The sequence below is a fragment of the Haliaeetus leucocephalus genome, unplaced genomic scaffold (genome assembly GCF_000737465.1).
Source record: "Haliaeetus leucocephalus isolate CR32 unplaced genomic scaffold, Haliaeetus_leucocephalus-4.0 Scaffold473, whole genome shotgun sequence".
NCBI classification, from domain to species: domain Eukaryota; kingdom Metazoa; phylum Chordata; class Aves; order Accipitriformes; family Accipitridae; genus Haliaeetus; species Haliaeetus leucocephalus.
The window spans coordinates 3,133,980-3,150,265 of NW_010972909.1; the positions used below are offsets into that span (position 1 = coordinate 3,133,980).

The 16,286-nt window shown below is 37.5% G+C and overlaps 1 protein-coding gene across 1 annotated transcript in view; it reads right to left on the reverse strand.

Annotated features, from left to right (window-relative positions):
* The window catches only part of LOC104836629 (potassium voltage-gated channel subfamily KQT member 1-like), a 504,398-nt gene that overhangs the window by 437,545 nt on the left and 50,567 nt on the right, over positions 1–16,286 (reverse strand). Inside the window, exons 5-8 of the mRNA XM_010575314.1 lie at positions 13,305–13,401; positions 8,265–8,405; positions 1,194–1,304; positions 74–169 (exon numbers count right to left, since the gene is read on the reverse strand). Of these exons, the coding sequence (XP_010573616.1) occupies positions 74–169; positions 1,194–1,304; positions 8,265–8,405; positions 13,305–13,401 (445 nt within the window). The remainder of the gene's footprint in view (positions 1–73; positions 170–1,193; positions 1,305–8,264; positions 8,406–13,304; positions 13,402–16,286) is intronic.

Consider the following 16,286-nt stretch of genomic DNA (forward strand, 5'->3'; position numbering starts at 1 on the left):
CTCAGTACTTTAACTACTAGGCCACACTCCCCCTATAATACTCTCCTAAGCATTTTACTGTTAGGGGCCTTACCTGAATTAGAGAAGCTGCAGCTGGGATTTGTCTGTTGAAATGCTTCTGACGTTGCTTCTGCTGTACTTTCAGGGCAAAACCAGACCCCAGAATACCCTAAATATAACCAAAATTACTAGTCAGACTGCAATATTACTTCACATGCCTAAAACAAATACTTGGCATATGAAATAGACATTTTATAAAAGACTGTCCTAGAAAAGTTCTAAATTTTCAAATGTCCACAGTGACAGAATTCTATTTATTCCAACAAATAAACCTGAAATTGAGCACATTGATATTGGCATCATGTAACTTCAATAAACAGTATGTGTTTATTGCTGTGATCTACAGGTAACGTTAGTCAGAGGCATTCAGAGAGTCACGTTCCAAAGGCAACCCTACACAATGGTGGGAGAAGCAAATGCCAATGTCACATGACTGATCTACAGCTATTCTTTGAACTTATTTTTAATTCCTTGCCACAAAAAAAACCCACAACTAAAGCCAGAATCCAGCTTGATTTTCCAGGCAAATTGAGCAAAGAAGCTAAAGATATGCTTTATGTCAGCATTTCTGTTGAAAAATAGTTACTGAAGAAATACTCTGTCTTTTCTAATTGTTTTGATGTTGTTGTCTTTATTTCCCCCGCCCCCCCATTCCTTTATTTGAAGATCCAAAAAGCCCAAAGATGTTTTATAGTACCATGTAGGAAAGCAGATGCAGTTTCCTAGACCTCTGCTTCATGGCAGTGTTCCTCTCCTCACAGGACCCCAAATTGTTGTTATATAATCACAAAATAGCAGAAACAAAGGAATTTTCACCTCCAGCACTGACATGCTGATAAAAAAACAAACCTCTCTTTCCTTTACCTCACAGAGTAGCTTCAGTTCTCCAAGTAGCAAAAATTACTCTTGCCTCCTTTCTAGGCCACACCTCTCTAAAATGACTGCAGTAAAGATACAGCAGTTTCACTCGTTTGCATGTGTGTGTACATACACACACTTGAGGACACACGTGTGCACGTTCTCAAGCAACACCCAACCCCATTATTTCCTATCAAAGGCACTAATTTAAAACTACCTAATTGTAAGCCCAAGTCAGACAGAGACTTTATTAAAGTGATCCAAGTTCTACTTACCGCTGGCAGAGCAAAGAAAGATATAGCAAATACTGAAAAACAGGAAGCTATTGTCTTCCCAATCCATGTCTGGGGAACTTTGTCTCCATAACCAATTGTTGTGACTGTTACCTAGGCCAGAAACAAACATCTGATTCACTGCAATGCAGTACCTTTTTTCCCCAACAAGCAGGAAAAAAAGAAAGAAAGAGGAAAAAAGTAGAGAAGTATCAGGAGATACATATGGATCAACAGTGTTCGGATTTGTGCATAAGGAAACCACAGGAGTACACTAAGCATCACTGCAGATTTATCCTGCTTCTACATTCTTCAGCAAGCATTCACAACTGGCCACTGTTCTGGATCCAACAATGGTCTGGACCTAGGATGACTGCTCTCACAGTTTGTAGCTGGCTGCTTCCACTCTCCCAAGACTGCAAGGGTTGGCCCTGTGGGCTTGAAACCATAGGCTTGCAGTGTTTATTCTTTTGGTTTTAAAACGTAGTTCCACAGAGTTGAGAAGAAAGCTTTGAAAGCACTGACCTGCACACAACCAATGCACAGACATCTACCCAACTCTGCAGTCAGGCAGAGACACTAGTTGCAGCAGGAGAAGCTATGCCCTGTGCTAGCAGGAAAGAAAAGCAACAGAACTAACACCATCCCAACTGAATTTTCATAGCAAGAAGAGGAACACAACCATTCCATAACACATTACTTTCCAAAGTAAATATGCCAGAAGACCAAGAGCTAAATACAGCAGAGCCCCACACTCAGCTTTTCTCCTCCCCCCACAAATACAGTTCTTTGCTACTCAAAATTACGCTTAAGCCACAGGATGCATCATATTACTGTACCTGGATCTCCTTATTGCTTATCAGGGTGCAGCAAGGGCCAGGTACTCCCTAAGGAATGGGGATCCCAGAGTCAAGAGAGATAACACAGCTGGTGGGGCAGTACCTCCTCCATCAGGGTCCAGTCCCACAGCATCCAAGCAAAACAGATACAGAAAGAGCAGCCAGATCCAACCAAGAGTCCAGATTACAAGGCAATATCACAGCAATGAGGCGGGTTCAACATCAAGCCAGGAACTCAGGGTTAGGATCAGGTCCAGCAGTCAGCACACAGGTCCACAGGGATGAGGCAAAGCCACAATATCAGCCCATGGGTTGAAGCCAGGCTCAAGGGACTCCATAGCCAGACATAACTACAGTTGAACTAAAGACCACCCCTCCTCTAGCAGTGCTGAGCTTAAATAGAGCCCCTGGGTGTGGGTGGAGGCCACAGGTGATGCTTGTTAGGGTCATTAGGCCAATTAGTGCCCTCAGGGCAGTATCAACAGCCTCCCTTCTCAGCAAGGCATATCCTCACACAAGTCTGGGATCAGTAGGGACTCACTGTAGAGGGACTAAATCACTGTGGAAGTGTCAGGCCACCCCTGAAAACCCACAGAGGCAAGGAGGACCTGAGTGGGACAGAGGTTTTGGGCTGTTTCTGATGAGCCACAGCAGCCTGGAAGAGAATTCATTAGGAGCCCAGTGGTCAGTAAAGGACCGGTGCTCTGGGGGGGATCAGAGTCCAGGTGAAGGCTGGTCCCTCAGAAGGGTTTGTAATGTAACAAGGGCCAGCTGCTCCCCAACAGAAGGTGATCCCAAGGGAATCCCACAGCTGGCCAAACAGCGGCCTCACCACCCTGGGCCCAGTCTCACAGCAGAATAGACTCACAGACAGTGGCCACGTCCAACACAGACTGTAAATCATACAGCAATATCACTGTGATGAGGTTAAGTCTGAGGTCAAGTATGGAAGTCAGCCCAGAGGTTGAGTCCCAGTTCACCAGACCATGGCTGAGCTGAAGACCAGCTCTCCTCCAGCACAGCTCAGGCAAGAAATTAGTACCCAGGGCTGAGCCTAAATAGAGGCCCTGGGTGTTGGGGTGGTCCCAGGTGTGGCTGGTCAGAGCCATTAAGGCTTTTTAGCCTACTCAGTGCCCTGACGCTGCCATAAAATGGAATGAGAAAGATGACTTGTATCTCTGAGAAGTGGAAACATTCTGGTGAGGAAATGAAGAATACTATTACCAATACCAACCACTGGGGAGAGCTTTAAATAGAAGAAATGTACTTCTATTTGGGAGTACCAGCCCTAAACCCTGTCCCACTCCCTACGCTTTGCCTTGAATGGTAGTAGAAATACAGCCAAAACAGACTTAAAAGAATATGTAAATTTACACTGACTACAAAAGAGGATGTGGAAATACTGCCTTTTATGGGGAAAATTGCTGACAAATACTTAGATATTATGCAAAAATAGGCTTCTCAGAAGAAACTATCAGCAATAAAGTCATGGGAAGAATATATTTCCTCCTCCTCTCAGAGCAGTTCTACAGAGAGCTGGAAGGAAAATTTGTAGGAAAAAAATGACTAACTACTATCAAACTGAGTTTTTCCAAGTTCAGAAAAAATTAGGCTTGTGTTTATTCATCACAAATTTCTCACCTGGTGTAGTCAACTTTGTAGTATCTATATCCTCTAATGAGTATCGCTATTTGGAACTGCAAACTGCTCTCAGCAGGAGCTCTGTCTTGCCAGGTATTTGTCCAGATTTAATGTGGCTTGCCCAGGAAGTGACTCAGGTGTTGTGTACTACCAGCAGCACAAACAGATGAGTTTTCCAGCCCCCCAAATTAAACCAGACCCCCCCAAAATTCAACTTTGAAAAGCAGTATGTGTTAGTGGGGAGTCGAGGAAGTTAGAGCAGTGTTTCTTTAACAGCACTTCAGCTCCTCAGTGCACCCAGATGACCCCTTAAAGTCTGGGATTTTTCCTTCCTTTCCTCTCTTTTTTCTTATGAAAGGCTTCTTGTTTTTTTTCTGGTTTGTGTTTTTTTTTGTTGGGTTGTTTTTTTTTTAGTTCTCCAGCACTCAGGACTTAAAAACAAGCTGCAGTAATGTTGAGCTGCCTTAGTGTTACTATGGAAGACAGCATAAAAGCTGTAACCACAGAAAAGATGATTTTCCATCTCTACAGCAGGCATTTGGCTGGCAGATTCCTGCAGGTGCCTGAACATGTCTCAGAAAGTTTCTCCCTGGCTATCTTAAGAGGGTTCCTCCTTGGTAATCTAATTAGTGCATTGAAGTATGTGGAAAGGATTATAAATAATGTAATTCTCTGGCTTTCTTAATCACAGCCAGAATCTTTTTCTACTTGTATATCCAAAAGTTATTAGTTATCTGCTCAGAGAATGTTTAATAACTAGGCTTTGGAAAATGACACCTCCTTTGTAACACAGATTTACTATGGCACATTCCAGCTGGTATGCACATGCTCTAACACAGGCTCTGAAAACATATATGTATACTTCAAAAAAGGAAGAACTCTAATTTAGTAAAAGTCAACAGAGCTTCTCACATGCTTTAAGATAGGCAGGTGTCCTGAAGTTTGAAGAGTCCGAACTGCACACCTCAAAAAACATATTAAATATAAAGGGGTTCAAACTGCTATGTCTGGCATGGAAATTTACTGCTGGAAATTCTGAGCAATTGATCCCAAGTACCTCTGCCAGTTAACACCAATTTACTGGAGCGACTATTTAACTCCAGTTCAACAGTACAGAATAGTCCAGTTTGCAGCAAAACCAATAAGCATTACCAACAGCAAGAGATGAGCATGGAAAGGCCTAAGACGAGAAGCTTCCTACATGCCTTTCTTCTTTCCTCAAGAAAAAATACCCAGAAAGGACAGAAAAACTGCTGTGACATGGGTTGCAGTTCTGGCAGACTGACAGTGCTGTTGGAAATGCTTTTGCATGTGTTCTAACATGCTATAACTTCTGAAAGTGGCTTCATATAAAATACCACAAGCCTTTGATATGTCTTTGCAGTTTCATCTGTGTGCCTGCCAAATCTAGGTGAAACAACCTTGCATTTAACTGGAGCGGGTGAATGTAGTTAGCATTTAATTCCAGCTCTCATTCATTCTTTATTTTCCCTTTTCTTCATATTTAAACCTTTCAGGTCATTTGTATCAAGTTCAGCAAGCTTGCACTTTCTACTCAAAGCAAAATGTTACCCATAATACACTCTGTGGTTTTTGTCAGACACATAAGACTTTCAAATACTTGCTACCAAGGTTTTTTTCCTATGGTTCAGTTTTGAAAGGCAAAAGTGAAATCAAATTTCACTCCCTAGTAACTCCACATCTGTGTTTCTATGTTACAGAAGATTTGAAAAGAAAAAGAAACTGATTCACTTTGTCCTTTGTCACTGTTCCCAGCTGTGAACTGCACCTGCACCGTGACTCACTAATGCTGAGGAGGCCTAGATGTCTGAAAAGCTTAAACAACAATTTAAACAGTGTTCTTCATGTGCCTCACACAGCTAGAGAAAGACAAAGCTGATTTTATCTTGCTATTACACGAAACAAGTCAAGTTTTGGAAAACAACAACAAAACCCATTGAGCACTTTGCAAGGCATATACGTACACTTTGAAATACAGATTCCAAGTCATCTATCTCAACAAGGTAAAGTAATGCACATTTTAAACTTATCTGTTGGTCTTCAAAACTGAACTCCTTTTGAATTCCTTAAGTCCAAAATATTAACAAAATATGCTTGTATAAACACATCCTGACTTTTTTTACCTCAATTTTTTACTCTTGCTCAAATCAAGGCTGTAGATTCTAGCATTTAAAAATATTTTGTAATCCATATCTAAACATTCAATGCAACTCATAAAGCAAGCTCTGGATAACTAGAGCTAAAAAAATAAAAAAGAAGGAAAGGTAGAAAAAGCACACTGGCTTCACTTGGAAGTTTTATTACATACAGGAATGTACATGGGCAGAACCGGATGCTAAAAACCATAGCTAGTTCCCAAACTGATTGCTGAAAATAATTTTTTTGTCTTCCACTTTACCTTGCTCCCCTCAGTTTGATAAGGGGTTCTTCTTCCCTCCCATTCAGGTATGAATTTGAGCATTTCTTGCCTTTTGCAGTTACAGGCCTAGGAATTACTTTATGAAACACCAAAGACATTGTGCAGAGCAAACATGAATCACCATCCTTTAATGATTACATATTAAGTTAAGACCTCCTTATTAATAAACTATATGCTTTCCATTTCTTTCACTGGTGTCATTCTAATTCACATGGTACTACAAACCTCTTTGGAACTTCACTATGCTAGAAAAATTTATGAGATATTTCTCATAGATTTAGCTGAACTAGCACAAACTTTTATGGGAGCCCCTAATGCTGCTGAACTTCCCACAAGCAGCCCCACTTTTAATTAGAAGTACTTCACAGACTATTCAGCTAGACCATTAGTAAAAACAGAAACAGTAGCTGTGTTCCACTGCATTCAGTCATTTAACACTGGTATTTGAGCTGAACTGCTCAAATAATAGCAGAATAAGTGAGCCTGTGTACTGGTTTGTTTTCTTAAAGTAGACATGGGGTATCTTTCACAATGTCAATTACACCCTGATTGGTTTACTTTTACTTTTGAAATATAGCACAATCTGTGCTTCTGGGACATTTATTCTTCTCCTCCACTAGCTAGAGATTATCTCATGTCTATAACCATGAGGTTTTATGTTCTGAAAATTTTATCATACGTCTATTGAGGACTTTAACAAGTGATTGTTGTATGGGCTAGTTCATGGTTTCATTTCTTCCCAGGACATTAGATAATCAGGTCCATCTGGCCATTTAGTGGATTTTTCTTTTTTTACTAGATTTTTCTTGGTTTGTACTGTTTTGCACAGCCATAGGTGATACTCCGCAAATGAAATGAATACCTGACAACCTAATGACAGGAATTTAATGTTTAAAAGATTTTTATACTGAACCACTTAAAAGGTAGTATCTCAGGCTACATGTAATATAATCTAAATTTCTGTATACTTCACTGAAGTAGAGGCTTACGCAGCATCTAATTTAAGGATTAGAAACATATATCTACTAGGAACTTTTTGTCTGACTTCCCAGACCTACTCACCAGTTTATTTGTATGCAGATAAACAATTAATTTATGGTCTAATAACTATATTGGCAATTTTTAAGTCTATCATCTAAGAACAAATCCAGTTTATTGTGTTTCAAATCACTCTTGAAATATATCCTTCTCTCTCTGGAAGTTGGTGGCTCTGCATCTGTTCTAGTCCTCTCATTTTTCTCTGTCACTAACACCAATGTGATGGATCTCCTTGGGTTTGTTATAATGAGACAGCCAACTCATAAAATATATGAGGTTCTTTAGTGGGGAAAAGGGACCACAAGAGAAGAGATGGTTTGTGCAACAGCTAATAAGGAAGGAAAGCATGAGTCACAGTGAGAAACATGATGAGAAGAGCCGTATGAAGGGAATATAGAAACAACCTGGTCTCTTATTCTGTTCATAGCTATCTATTCCTTTTTCAACTGATTCTGGGCATGCACACAATAATTACCACAATGCTCTCAAAATCCCAGTTCCCCCTTAATAATATTTTTTCTTTATTTCACCAAAGATTTGCACTGACCCTGACTGATGATTGATATCCAATGTAGTTGATGAATCTCTGAAGCTTTGCCAGCTGCTTTTGATGCAGCTATTTACCTCTACAGTGAATCATGGAATTAAAAAAAAACCAGGAACCTGTAACCTGCATCAAGGTCTGCATTATTACTGAGAGAGTGACCTTTACATAGAAATAAAAAAAGAGTCATTAACCCAACTTCCACAAATAGAATATACTTTTAAAGTTTTTGCAGATAACTAAGTACAGTTTACAAGAAGTGGTATAGGTTTTGGAGGGTATTTATACTTTTTTTGAAATGTGGATCTCAATGTGGACCCTTTGTATCTGTAAACATTCAGTGTCCTTTGCTAAGGACTTGCTATCATACTTTCACAATAAAGTTTAATACCAAAATATTTTAATTGTATTTATTAAATTTTTTCTTGTATCTTTTTTAAAAGGTTTTTGAGCTTCCCTACAGAAATATGTTCTGCAAAGAAAGAAATGCCAGATTTTTTAAAAAGATCACAACTTCAACAGAAAATCTTGTGCACTAAGTTTGCACGTGCATTTTGTTGCTGAAGACTTACCACACCCCACCAAAGGGCATCAGCGTAGCTGGAGAAACCTGTCTTTCCATCCTCATCAATTGCATCCTTCTCAGCAAGATAAACAAAATAGGATGAAAAAATTAATCCCAAGAATCCAATGTACAACGTGGTTATGAGTTCCTATTAAAAGAGAAAGCAAACAAGTGCATAAGGTTTACATCATATATATTCTATCATTGTAAAACATTGTAAATATCTGGGGGTTTTTTGCATCACAGTAGAAAAATTTATAAGTTATGTTTCAGATATGAAATTTGCTTCCAGTAAAACAAGTAGTTCAGTGATTTGTCTTCTATTCATATCAGACTAAAGATTTCAAGAAGCCATCATTTCTACAAGATCATTTTGACAGCTAAATGTAGGGTGGGAGATCTCTCCTGTTTTATGTCTTCTGAATGGGAATCATTCCATTTAACTGTCCACTCAAAATACCAAATGTTAATACATTTTAAAAATAGTAAAACAGCTTTAGAAATGCACTTTACGAACAGTACACTAAAATAACAGTTAAGAAATAACAACCATGTCTTGTGGTTATGACCATATCTAAGCAATTAACTTGTGTATCTGATATTTAGATTGCTTAAGACTGAATATTGATGCCTTAACAGTTTCATGTTAAGATAAAATAAAATCGTAAGATAAAATGTGTTAGGTAGGTGTAACCTCTGCTTCAGTGCTGAAAAACAAAGACTGTTTGAGGCTAGGCCAGTTCGTTAGAAGGGACTTTTGTTAGGGCATAATACAGTCCTTGTGAATGTACCAGTTTTTCTATAGATTTTTGGATGATAAAGTTGCATCAAAACTGGTGTGACTTAGATACAGGATTGTTACAGTGTTTAGGAAAAATGTGATTGCATATTTAAACAAGCCAAAATGTGGGGTGTCACAGATGCAAAAATGTGTAAATTTTATAAAAGCAGCGCTACATCGTAGTCAAATGAGATATTCATCTACCCCTCAGGAAAATCCAATACCTAGTTATGAGGGAAAATAGGTTATTTAAAATACTTAAAGTTTACAATGCTTCAATAGTTAACACATATTATTCCTTTATTTTCTTTGCACATATTTAGTCATCTTTATTATCAAACATTGTTGTACTACATCTTCATTGGCATCTTCCTTAAATTCTTGACAGATTTATTTTTCTTTCATTGGATCCAAACCAATACGGGAACTAAAATATTCCCATAGGATAAATTCAAAATTAAGACCTGTCTAAGAAGGATTGCCTCTACTTATAAAGTATATCATGTTTCCACAGATTTTCTGTAACAATCTACCCACCTTTCTTAAACCATTTGTGAGGGAAGGCTCAGGTTTTATCATCAGACTTCCTTCAGATTTTTTTTATTTTTTTCTTTTCATTTCCTTATAAGACCTTTCTGGGAAAATGTAGTCCTGGTAGCTAGTAACTGCATTCAGCAGCGGGAACTATATATATTCTTCCTTCTGCTATAGCACTAATTAAAATCTAGGTTCAGCAAGTTTTTAAGCAATCTTGGCACAAAGGAAAGTAGGTGTTTTTTCTCTAATAATTTAATAATGACCTAAATAACAAATTTTGATAGTATTCAGTTTTGCCCATGGGCAAGTCTTCTAATTTAAGCCTTAACTTTTTGCAGGCCTGTTTGCTAAACAAGGCACCTGAAAGAGGAAATAAAACTTGGTTTTTCAGCAGTTCAGATTTCTATGTTGGTCACCATTCTTTTCTCATCTTTTTCTCTAATGAAAATGGTACGCTGTGTACTTGTCAATATGACTTCATTGCTCTTAAAAATTCCTTGTGTTTACATTTATAGTTGACTATTTGTATTTCTCTAATTTTTCACAACTTTTTGGTTTGCCTACACAATGTTTTTTCAATGCAAGATGAAACTGTTTAACACCTGAGACTGTAAGTTCAGTGATCCATAGAAAACTACAACAGAAATGGAGACTAATTCTTGTTGCCTGCTTACAAAGAAAACACTATCCTTTCATCTCTAGTAGGTTTGTGACTTCATTCCACATCAACAAAAACCTCTTAGTTACACTTGGCATGTTGTTTACATCTCAGATATTAATAGATTTTACATGTTGTTGAAGAATGGCCATCGCTGCTTTCTTTTAATTTTGTCTCAGAGGACAGAATTAGAGAGTGGATGATAACTGGAATACCTCTGTGTTAAGTGCTGGCTTTTTGAGAACCAGGCAGAAAAATATGCTTTTCAGAAATGCTATGCATAGTCTTATGAGATCCTTTCAAAGTGGTTGAAATATCAACAGAACTACTCGGCTTATTTCACCATTGGCACCTCTCAGCTCCAGGTCTATTCATCTAAAGACTGAACTCTTTAAGTAAAGCCCAGATGAAAATTTAATTGCCTTAGACTTATTCTAAATGCCACTTCATGTTACATATGTATAGAGAGACAAAATACTACATGCCTGTATTTAATTATTAAGAACAATGGCAGCAATCTAACACATACTGCATTTAAGAGAGAGTGCAGATTTTAAAATAATCCATGCTTCAACAAATTTGGATAGATTGGTGTCTACCAATGTCAAATAGTGTGCATTGATACATGATCTCAAAGGAAAGAGCATTTTACAGAAATCAGGCCTTAAAACTTCACATTTATATAATTTTTTAACAGATAAGAGCTTAAGAATAGAGAGTGCTGCGTGATACAAATGACTGTTTTCAGCAAGGACTTTCAGATACACATATGCAAAGAACAAAACCCAAAGATACACAAAGGTAAATTTGAATATTGAGAGACTTGAGTCAACACATTTTTTTTAACTTAGATTTATATTTTCAGTTACAATAAGGACCACACAATATAAAATTCAACATTTAGAAAAAATACAAGAAAACCCCAAGAAAACCTCAAATCCACAACTCATCAGTAACTCCCTCCTCAAAGCAGTAGAAGACCTCACAAAGCAAGGTGAGGAATAAGTAAAACTAATTGAGAGGCTTACAAACTAGAGCTGCATTGGCTAACTCAGTTTTTCAGTAAGCTGCATGATTTTTCCATGTCTTTCCATCACCACATGTGATTTTGACTCATGTTTTGTTGCTTTTGGCGAGAAATCCTTGTATAAGCTCAACCTGCTGAAAATAGAAGAGCATCCTGGCCAAATTGGGCCTGAGTGAGCTAATACAGCTATATGTAAAATTCCAAAACATGGAAATCATTGGTGACAACTTTAGCAAGCTCTTCTGGGCCCACAGAGGTCCAAGTGCTTGTTATTTTCACAGGTCACAAAGATGTGGATTTATTTTCTCACATTGTTGAAGGGTTTAGCGTCCCATTTTTTCTGAAAGAGTACCAAACTCAACAAATAAATGAGGACCTTGTGCTCTGCCTGTAAAGAAAAAGCAGCTGAGGTGGTGGGGGGGTTGTTTTATTTTTTTAAAAACAAAAATTTCTTTAAGAGACTGGACAGGAATAAAGGTTCCATTTTCCCTTCCACTTGGTACCATGCTAGCTAGGGTTTCAGCTACACTTGTCCAATGTCAATACAGAACTGTGTGTTTGATATTTTTTTTTATTAAGGTGTTAGTGGGTGATCTGCTTTGACAAGTACTATAGATCTGTAGATTTTTATATATCGTCATAATCACTTCCTTGGATTAGCAGAACTTCAGGTGCGTTTATTCATAAATTCACTTCTCCAAGGGGTTTTTTTTTCCTTTTAAATCATTGAACTTATTTATGTTTGTGACATTTAAGACTTGAGTGTTATGTTTTGGAGACAGTATTTCCAGATTCTTGACTAAAACTCTGAACACCCACAGGAAAAAATGCTCTCAAACACCTCTGTCAGTAAAGTTAGCAAATGTTGAGAAAGTGTATTTGGATATCAGCTCTGCCCTAGCTAGATATCCAGGCAATGCGACCATGATAAATGAAGACCACACAGACTTTGAGCATTAAAAGTCATCCTGTTGTACAGAATAAAAGTAGGCTTTATACTAGAGCACTTCGGTGTGCATCAGTGCTGCACAGCCATCATGACATAAAATTTCCTACAGTACTGGGGGAAAAAAAATAAAGGGAAGAAAAGTAACTTTTAATGTTAACTAATCTTTTGGATTAAGTACCTCCCAATAATATCAGTTTTCTAAATAGCAAATGAAACAACGTCTCTGTGGAAATCTATAACTATTTGTCAATATCTGGAGAACAAATCTATACTCATAAGGAGTAGGTTAAAGAACCACCTTACAAGTTTGATGTAAAGATTCATAGCACAGTATCAGCCCTCCACTGTATGCTATAATATGCAAGATTTAAAGGCTAATGATAAAAGGTTTATTATGTTCATAAAGCTAAGTCGGCTTTTCATCAAGAGATTCCATGAAGTCCCAAAAAGAAGCCTTCAGCCAGAATATTTTTAAAGTCTGCACTAAAACATGTAAGCTTTTCCTGCTTAATGAACTTTTTTACAGAATAACTTTTTCAAAGCTTTAACGGACCTATAACTATTTACAGCCAAGTTTACCTCTGTGACTACACCCTTGAAAAAGTAACTTTTCTTGCATATTATCATAACATAGTTAGTATTTTTATTTATAGAATGGATTAGAAAACTCCTTATTCAGGCAGAGAAAATCAAATTATTTAAATAATTGACTTGTTCTATCAAGGCTTTTCCACTAGCATTTGTTCTTCCACAGAACAAGCAAGATAGGAACACATCCTCTGTGAAGACAGTGGACAGTATTTGCAATATGAAAGGCAGCCCACATAACTGCATTTAATAAATTAAAGGAAGGATAACATCAAAGAGCACAACAGTTAATTTAAAAAAAAACCTGATGCTGGTACCCTGTTAGCCCCTGACCTGAAGTAAATAAGAGTGTTCCCATTTTAAAAGTAGAAAAAAACACGATGGATTTCTAAAGTACTTTTTCTCTTGCAACAGTAACTGTTTGTTTAAACCAGACCACAATTTGAAGTCCATGAAAAGAACACGCTAAAGTAAACAAAATGCGGGGGATCTTTAAAGATCTAGTACCTGACGATGTATGAAAACAACTGATCCTAATAGTCGCCAGGTGCCACCCTGTCGATCTACATGAAGCATGCGAAGTATCTGAAGAAACCGGATGCCCCTGTACGAAAAATAGGACATTAAATAAAACTAATGTTTGAGAACAATACTGCTTTATCTATACACAGTTGACTATGTTCACTAACATACTGCCATATTAGAGAACTGTGATAGCATTGCCCCTGCTTAGGGTTGCATCATAGGCTTGAGACATCTCAGTAGACAGTATGTTTAGATCACATTTCATTATATTCAAATATATTCAGAAATATTGACTAGGACAACAATTAGTTAAAAGGAAAAAGAAAAATAGTCTAAAATATATGCTTTCAAACTCAGACGAAGCTTGCATATTTTACCTGATTATGATTCTCAAATGCTTTCTTTCCAAGCAAAACCAGTGCTTCAGGCTTTGCTAACATAAATATGAGCAAACTTTTTTCTCTATTTGCCAAAAGCAGAATGTGAATCAAAAATGGTATTACTGAAGTCCTTTTTGTGTAAGTTAGAGAAATCATCTAATTGGAAATAAATACAGTCCTATGTGATTTTTAGGACAATAACTGAATCATGAACTCCAAATATTTTCAACTAAAGAAAAATAATTATCCTCATGGTTCTTCAGTAGAATTTTATTCAATGGAAATATTTCATTCTAGTCAATCTTTTGACAATTAACTTTGCCTACACTCATCTTACTATCTTATCACTGAAACAAAACAATGAAGAGCAGGAAAGGATGAATGTTGAATTAATCTATCTGAAAAATTTTCACTAGAAGTATTTTTAGCTCTTTTTAGCTGTCCTTAAAATTTTGTTGTTGTTGTTGGTTTCTAATTCATTCTTCTTATTTCAGTTCCACTGTGGCTGCATTTTTCTGGGTTACACCAGCAGGCAGGAAACTCACCCATCCTTCAGTCACTGGTGTTACTCAGACTGGGAAGGCATACTGTCTTCTGAAAGACCCAACTTTTCCTTTATTCAGAGAGCAGGTTTTCTGAGCTTTCACAGTTGACAGTCAAACAATCAAATGCTCGCCATTTTTTTGGAAAGCACACAATCCTATCAAACCACGTATCAGTGACTGGGTATATGAACACCATGTTTTGTTATTTCTTTGATATGCCATTGGAATAATAATTTTAATTAGCTGGAAACTTTAAAATATCCACTTAAAACCTGTTAATTAAAACAGGAGTCCAAGAAGAATTACAAGTCTACCAAATACATGAGCACCAATAGACTTATGTAATGTAATAGGTCATTGCTTGCTTATGGCAGGAGGGGAGAGATCTATGTGTAGCTCCCCTATACAATTATTAGAAACACCTCTTGATGCCTTGACCTCATAGCAGTTCTTGATTTTCCTGTCTCTGTTGTATCTGAGATGGTTATAGGTATGTTACTGCTAAACGCTGACAAGCATGTTATAGGCCAGTGGTTTCACAAATGAAGATTTAAAAAACAAGATAGTGAACAAGAAACTCCAGATACACAGCCTCTGAACACGCACAACCCATTTACTCTGAAAAGAGAAAAGAAATTGGTTGGAAAGACAACCATTTTTATCAATTTGGAGAACTTAAAACAGTAAGGACAGAAGTCTATAGGACTCTACTGTGAACTCTGCAGTGCTACTAGCTTTCAGTCTCCATGGTTGCTGCAAGGATCAAAATGTCAACCTGTCATACCTGGTGGGTCTGGAGCTTGCAACTTCATTCTACAAGAAAACAACCTAACATGCATGCACCCATGTTTTCTGGGATTGCTGGGATTTAAGGGAGGTCCAAAGAGGACCATAAGAGTATACCTTAAAAGCAACAAAAACAAAGGCAAGGATATGAGATTCATTCCTTCTTAATTCAAAAACATCCACTCACATCACAGTTCTGAGGAAACCTGATGGGACTAAGACTTGCCTGACCCAGGTGGGTTTTCAATGGGGCAATAACAACATTGCAGAGACATGGGTTAAGCTTCCCTGGCAGAAAGCATTCTGAGTTGTAGGACAGTGACTGTATAATTTAACACTGGGAAAGGCTGCACTGAGCCCAAAGCCACCTGGGTTCACATATAAACACACAGCAGGCCTTTTCATTAAAGTTCTTCCTACACTTCTAGTTGAATTAAACAAAATCTTTGGAATTTTCACATTCACCTTCCTCTTCTCCTATATGAGCTGATAAATCACATTCATGCTGTCTGTGTGAGTCTTCATCATCATGTAAGTATTAATGTTCTATGGTAATAGTTACCTTAAAAATACTTTATATGCATTTTTACATACTACATATGTATATGTAGTTCCCTCCATTATTTGCCTACACAGATAGACGGTTTAGATAGTACTGTACATTCTCACTTCCCAGTGATTAGACTGCATTGGAAATCAGAGGCTTGTGACAGAACATGCAGCACATCCTGCAAGTTAAGTTCGAAGGAATCAGAGGCACACCTACTCTGCTTATCATCCCTTTCTTCTATTTACCCACTTTACTTCCCAAAACAAGCTTGCAGTACTTGATGCAAGCTGAACAAACACTGTAGACATCAAATGTTTCTGGTTCATGTATGGTTTGAGTTACTCGTGCCAAACAAATCCACCAAAGCATAATTACTCTTTAAACAAAGTAATTACTCATACTCAAAAAATACTAAGTGCTGTCTGGATTACTTCTTAAATAAACCAATGTTCTGTAATACTCTTTTGTCTCACAAAGAGAGCTGTTTGATGTTTTATATAGGACATAATATTTCTTTATTTTTTTCCTCTTGGCTTCAGCATTCCCACCATTCTTCATATGCCTTGTTTCTGTACTCTTGTTTCCCAACCAGTGACCAAGCACAATAACACACAGTCTTCCACTGTCCAGTGTTTCAATGTAATAACTTTTCCTATATTAGGAAAATTATATATACATCTAATTGGGAAATTGGGAAATTAGA